General features: G+C 40.2%; 1 protein-coding gene across 1 annotated transcript in view; it reads left to right on the forward strand.

The window, feature by feature from the left end:
• Nucleotides 1-5,313, forward strand: part of LOC104541399 (elongation of very long chain fatty acids protein 4-like) — a gene marked incomplete at its 5' end in the record, with an annotated part of 8,144 nt that extends 2,831 nt beyond the window's left edge. Inside the window, 5 exon segments of the mRNA XM_010185455.1 lie at nt 260-340; nt 1,255-1,311; nt 2,729-2,843; nt 3,627-3,754; nt 5,143-5,313. Coding sequence (XP_010183757.1) covers nt 260-340; nt 1,255-1,311; nt 2,729-2,843; nt 3,627-3,754; nt 5,143-5,313 — 552 coding nt within the window.
• Nucleotides 5,314-7,262: the final 1,949 nt, after the last annotated feature.

The following is a 7,262-nucleotide window of genomic DNA, read 5'->3' on the forward strand; positions in this document are numbered from 1 at the left end:
GAAGCATTTTTGGGGATTCCAGTGATTACATAAAAAGTTACAAATATGCACAAACTGAATGTTCTTTTTCACATTCCAACAAGAATGTGAAGTACTTTGTTTTAGGATTTTCCCACTTGCTCAGCTATACAAATTACATGAATTTTCTGTCAGTGAGTGCTAGATTGAGACCCTATTAACTCAGCATTAATATACAAATCTTTTTGGAACAGATGGCATTGAACAGAAAGTGAACTCTATTGCTTTTCTTTTGTTTCAGTTTCTGGTAACTTCAATTTTGGATGACTACAGCTACCTGTGCCAGCCAGTGGATTACAGCCAAAGTGAACTAGGAATGAGGGTACAGTTCTGTAAAAAGCTTGCCTTAGGCCCTGCTCCTTCCAAGGGTATGCAGATTGTTTTGTTCATAAATAGCAATTTGCATGCCTAAGAAGGCTTTTACTCCAGTTTCTTGCTTGTGAATTTATTTTGCTAAATTGTCTGCTTCAACATTTGTGCTTTGCTTTAGTTCTCCATAAATTACTCATCTCAGGCAACATAGCCTTCTATGTAATCTCTTTGATCACTGGAATGAGGGTGATCCTACCATCTGAAGATAGATATCTAATAGAGGTATTGCAAATTACCTCTGAAATATATGTGACTCTTTCCATTATTATATTAGGATTCTGGGTGATCACTATCAACAAGAACACCAATTTTAATATCCTCAACTTTGCATGACATAAATCTTACTCAACATTTCTTGTAGCAGAGGGATTTGGCTAAAACCATTCCTTGTCTGGTCATCACAGCAAGAATTAGGTCTCACCAGTTTCAGCTTTCCAAAATGCTGCATGAGGTATTTCTGTTTGAATTCAGAGCCATTATGCTTTGTTTCCAGATATAATGAGGCTTTGAACAGATGCAAGCATGGATATTATCTTCTCAGTTTTTCAGATACTTGCCATCAAGGTAGAAACAGTTTATGAGCAGCTTACCCTTGCCTCTTCAAAGAACAAGCAACTTAGCAAACCAATCATCTGATCAGCCAAAGCAACCCCGAATGCCTTTCCTTCTCCCACATCAAAAGCCTTTCCTAAGCTCCCACTCCGAAAAAGCGGCAGCCGCAAAAGAGCCCCTTAATTTTTCCCCTTTGCTGTGGGTCCCAGGTGGGCAGTGTTCACGTAGTGCAGAGTTGAAAATCTCAGGCAGTGAGGCTGAGCAGTGATTTTGCTTTGAGGTCTAACACCGTTTCTTTGTGCTGCCCAGCAGATGGCAAGAGTGTGTTGGTGGTTCTTCTTCTCCAAAGTCATCGAGCTGCTTAATACCGTAAGGAGGGCTCGGCTTAGCTCCATAGCGGGACTGGTGCTGTCAATAAATCACTCCCTTGTCAGAAAGGGGCAAGGTGCCAAAAGCTAATGTCCTTGGTTGATCCTGTATTGATTTGGTTGATGCTTCTGAGTAAATGCTGTTTTCATGAGTTCTGCTCTGTCTGTTTGTGGTAATAAGGCTGATACTGTTAAATAAGAGGGCTCAGCTTCAGTGTGCTGGTTTTTGACACTGTTTGGTTTACAGGAGTCCAGCACTGCCACTGGATATCATATTGCCAGGCTTCCTCAAAAGCTCCTTTCCAGAACAAAGAATCACTGCTGTCCCATTTGCCTGTCTCTGTCCCAGTGGCTGCACACATTCACTCCCTAGCACCATTCCTACAGGTGGACATTCCCTCCTAAACACAGTGCTAGGGGAGAAGCTTTACCCATGGCTATTGCCAGACGGTCCCTCAAAATCTTTGCTACCGGTTGATTAAGCCTGCTAGACAGGATCTGCCATTGCCTATCTGGCTGAATAATAGTGGTTTGTTGGGCAGTAAAGAAACTGCAGATGTGCAAATATGTGTCCTGGTATTTTTACTGCCACAGATTATCCCAGAGTTGTGGGTTAAAGGCTTGTGTCCCATGTGAAATTGAAAATTCACCTGAAGACAGTCCCATTTTAGAGTTCATCTTCAGGTTACCTCTTATATTATAAATAGTTGACTGAACTAACAAGGGAATCCAATCTCTCTGCTTAAGCAACAGGAGTAAATTGTATCCTAGCATGTCTAAGAATTAACAGTCTAGTCCTTTTTGGGGGACAAGTTGACAACACAGTGTCTGAAAAGTGAATCAGCTTGTGGAGCTCTCCTAGGCCTATTGCCAGTATGTTGACCAATTTTCTCTGTTTTCATCAACAACAAAAGCAGCTTTTTGACAGTCCTGAGTCTCTAAAAAGCAGATTCACTTTTTGTGTATCTGTGTGCGTGTGTGTACACTGAAATACAGTGACCTTACATATGCATCTGCCAAAATAATTCTCTTTACTAATGCAAAAGGGTTTGGACATTCAACACAGCACTTTTTCTGTGGAACATTCTCTGGTCCTGAAAAGGACCAGACCCAAGCAGCTGCAAATTATATGAAAGCTTAATCAGAGACTCAAATGTGTCCTCTTTGGAGTGTGGGACCTGAATCCAAAGGTAAAAATAGCTGGGGCTCTGTAGAAGGAATTCTACCCTCCAGTTCTTGCCCATTCCAGATAATATAAGTTCTATTGCATGTGTTGAATGTCACCAGTTTTTATCCACAGCAGAGGAAGTGGGTTTGGGAGATTCAGAATAATAATAAATTATTCTTACCACTTTTAGTGTAAAATCTTTTGTCTAAACACATCAACTCAAGATCTTCCTTTGTCTGGCTTCTTTCAGGTTTTCTTTATTCTGCGCAAGAAACAAGAACAGGTGACTTTTCTCCATGTGTACCATCATGGCACTATGCTGTTCAACTGGTGGTCAGGGGTCAAATATGTGCCTGGAGGACAAGGTATGCTTCCGTAGACACCTTGTGTTTCAGTTTTTCTTGTGCTATGGAGATAGCATAAACAGTGCAGATGGGCTGACTGGCAGGTAGGAAGATCACCTACTTCCAAAGGTGTGAAAAACATGTGTGTTTCAGTTGATACCATCTGCTCAGCTCTTTGGGCTATTTAAACTGCTATATTCACTGCCTCATACAGAACAAGAATGTGCCAGTCATTCCTTGTCCAAACAAGAACAATAATATCCTATACAAGGTCTATGTATATCTCCACCCAGACCAGTCCTCCCAGCTCAGCCTCATGCAGCAGCCCAGGTTCTGGCTCTCAGTTTCCTGTTCTGACTGTGTCCAGTCTAAATCTCACTCCCTCTGTGTTCTGTATCTGGACCACTTCTCCTTTTTTGCTCCACCAAAAGAGAAGCATCTGGGTACTAGGCCACTACAGGTAGGCCCTACCCAAGATGCTGAGGTATTCTTTTGTGGCAAGCCATGCTGGCTATACGGTCTTGACATCATAACTGCATGAAATGCTTAGGTCAGAAAATTAAGAATTCTCTCCTCTGCTTTTGAAGCTCTTTCTTGGTCTCTGAACACTAGATATGAGATGGATATATGCTGAAAGGAGAAGGGAGAATATTATATGCTTCCTAGGCAGTCTGGATTGAAGGTTCATGTGTAGGGGTTATATGATATATTTTGAAAGCATCATCACAGTGGCTCTGAGTTCATCACAGGGTTAGTGTTGAATGGTTTGTGTGTCTAGTTCATCATGACTTCTTTACTCCTCAGCCTTCTTTATTGGGTTGCTAAACTCCTTTGTACACATCTTCATGTACGGCTATTATGCCCTGGCCAGCCTGGGACCACAGGTGCACCGTTACCTGTGGTGGAAGCGTTACCTAACCATCATGCAGCTGGTAATTAATTCCATACGTTCATCTCTGCACTTCTGTGTCTTCGGTGTGATGGTCCCTGCTATCTATCTCTGCCCCATCACTGGCTCAGTTTTTGCTGTTTGCTGCCTATGGAAGTCACCATGTCCTTACGTGTCCTACCACTATGAGAGGTGAACTAATTGGTGACCTGCTCTGAATGGTACTCTCACAAAACTAGCAAGAGGCCTTCAGTGACCATAGGAGCTAATAACCTCCCACCTTTGTAATGGGAAGGAAAGAGAAAAATTAAACATTAGATTTCTACCTTTTCTGTTGTATATGACAGCCTTTTTCCCTCTGGAGCCCTGAAAACACAACTTGATTTTGAGAGACGTGGGGTGCTAACTCAGATAAACTTTGATTCTTAGTAGGCAAGAGATTGGGCAGCCTTCATTCTGTTTCTTCAGGAAGAGTCTGTCTAAATGCAGGCAGGCAGAGGTGAGTTAAAGAAAAGTATTTGAGTTTTACTCTTCCTGTGGAGAATTCTTTTGGATTTTCTTTTCCTCATCTCTGAAGAGGTGACAAATCCTGACAACCCTGTGGTTTTTCAAAGACTCAGCATAAAGGAAATGTTCCAGACAAGGACAATGAGTATAGTTAAGCATATGGGAGAGTTAATTCCACACCAAGAGAAGTTGTGCAAAAAGTATGCAATTACCGAAGAAGAAAAGGAAGAACTAGGATAGATGTAAAATAGTGGTGAACTGAAGGCTAGTCCAGAATTCTTATTTATCCTGAATGGCAAAAGCAGAATAAGAAAGAATGACACTAAATAAAAAGGTATTTGTAATGCAAAATATCGCACAGGAAATCAGGTTTTATTTAACATACTTTCAGTAGGTAGAACTCATTGCTTCAGAGTATTGAGGCAGGTGACTTAGTAAAATATTTTTTAAAAGATTAATGTTTAAATGAATAAAAGTAGTATCTGTAGTTCCTCTCTGTAAGCTAAAATACAAATCAAAATTTTTATGAGTACAATAATCTGATTACCACTGGGAACAAGAAGGAGTCTCTGAACTTTAGTTTCCATATTCCAAAATTTCAGTTACTGGCCAGTGGCAGAGACGTGGCACAAGGAGAATGATCTGCTCCTAAGCAAGAAAGACTAGATTCCAAACCTGCTTCTTGTAGCAGTGAGCAAACCTCAGTATTTGGTGGACGTGTGACACCCTTTCATGTTGGGAAAACACTGTTGGGCTTCAAAGACAAGTTTCTCAAGGATGTCAGGAAAGGAAAGCAGGTGGTACTCTAGGTTGAGGACACTACTAGTATGTTGTGTTATTCTTTATGATGGACTGAATGTTCAGCTGAGGTATGCCTCATGTAGGATCCCTAATCTAGCTGTTTCTTTTTTCCCCCTCTTGCAGTGCCAGTTTGTAGCCATTGCTGCTCATTCTTCCTACAACCTCTTCACAGAATGCCCATTCCCTGATGGCTTCAACATTGCAGTGTTCCTCTACATTCTCAGCCTCATCGCTTTCTTCCTACACTTCTGCTATCGGACCAACACTAAGAGAAAGCAGGAGAAGCTAACTTAAAGAAAATCAAAGAAGAGAATGATGACAAAATTATGAACTTGCACATTCTCTGCTGCTTCTAACATGATTGCATGAAGAAAATGTATTTGGGAAGTGTGTGCAAGGCTCTTGTGTGCAGTGTCATGGTTGCCTTCAAATATCTCAAGTTAGGAAGAGAAAATGGATGACATAAACTCAAGGATTAAGGTACTGAGGAGCGCACAATTTAAACTGATGCAAAGCCAAGCCAGGTAGTCATCAACATAGCAAACTTTGTGATATTCGCACCAGATCTCCTCCTTCCCTTCCATCTGTTAGCTCAGTTTGCAAGGTCTAGCATCCAAACATGACTCCTTGGCTCATTTCTTAGGCTATAGAGGGTTTCTTTGCATTCATAAGACTATCTCAGCTTACCATTCTAGATCAGGCAGGGCAGTTTATATTAGCATAAGCATGAAGGAAATTGGGTGTTATTCTTTCACTGTTCTGAAGATAAAGAAGGCATTAATAGCACTTTCAGCCTAAGTAGGAAACTAATGCAGTAAGAATCATCATGTACTGTTTTCTGGAATGCTTATTTACCAAAGGCTTACTTGCCTTTGGTTGCTCTCATAACAACAGAACTTTTCATGCATGAAGACTACTTGGCATTGCTCCTTATAGATGCCATATTTTTAAATGGAAATAATAGATTGAGGTTCCTTATTCATAACTTTTCCCCTCCAACTTGTTATTGTTGTTGTTATTATTTTTAAAATTTACTCCTCATCAAAAAGTTTTACACCACCATAAGCAACCACCTCCACTACCTAATTGTAAAAGTATTAATACAAAATGTGTAAAGTCAATTCATTGTCTAGTACAAAGGCGCATAGTTTCATTGACTTTATCACATCACTTGTTGCCTTCTTTTGCTCCTAAATTGATTACAGCCAGAATTTGGCACATACGTTCATTTGCAGGCACTTAAATGCTGTTAAAGTTAGTTAGATCTGTTAGTGCTTTAAAAATCCTAATTTCATATTTTAAACTACAAAGTGGCATTTATTTAGTACATTCTGCTTTCTTGATTAAAACAAGTATTATGGAGTAGTAAGTTTTTTCACAGTTGAAACACAAAGCTCTGGAGGGAGAAAATTAGAATTAGTAACATGGTGCATTGCCATTACCAAGCCAAATTCACTTCAAGTGTAAAGAAGTCTAACTCCTCTGGGAATGTCTAGAGGATTAGATGCTAGCCTGAACCTAGCAAATAGATGTACACAAAAAAACCCAAACCCAACCCTGTATGCTCTACACCAATCTGGAGTTTAGTGACTATGCAAAATAAATGCAGCTTGTTTGTCACCAGTCTGTGTTCATATGCCAAACCTTTCCGTTAGCTGCAACGTACAAATGTGTAAGATAGAATGGTATTTTTCCATTCCTTGCCTTCCTCCCCTTCACACACATACACAAAGGATTGGTTTACATTACCACAATGACACATCATAAATGTCATCCCATTGATTTGAATAGGCTTACTTCTGATTTTCACAGATGAGTATGAAAAGCAAAGTAAGGCTTATTTTACATCTATGTGCTAGCTGTTTTTCTTCAAGCCACACTACTTACTATAGAAATTGTACTGCTTTTTCATACTTTTGTTAAAGCTTTAACAAACCTCTGAGTGGATCTTCTGTTCTTCCCTTTGTTTGGTAAGGCAGGAAAAAAAATCTGCTGTGTACCTAGCATACTGTATTCATATTGAAGGTTTCCACAAAGGCCTCTCCAGCACTGAAGACAATGAAAGTAAAGCTTTTTCATTACTCCTATCCATGTAATGATTCACTCATGGCCCTATCCTGCTTAAACCATCAGTACATTTGCACCTCTTGTTTCATGGTAGAGCATACCTTCCTGCAGTTGGCTAGACTGTCTGTGTTTACAAAGAAATCTAATGAATTTAGCTCTTTTTCCTATATGTGAGG

The sequence above is a fragment of the Mesitornis unicolor genome, unplaced genomic scaffold, assembly GCF_000695765.1.
Source record: "Mesitornis unicolor isolate BGI_N332 unplaced genomic scaffold, ASM69576v1 scaffold8865, whole genome shotgun sequence".
Taxonomy (NCBI): domain Eukaryota; kingdom Metazoa; phylum Chordata; class Aves; order Mesitornithiformes; family Mesitornithidae; genus Mesitornis; species Mesitornis unicolor.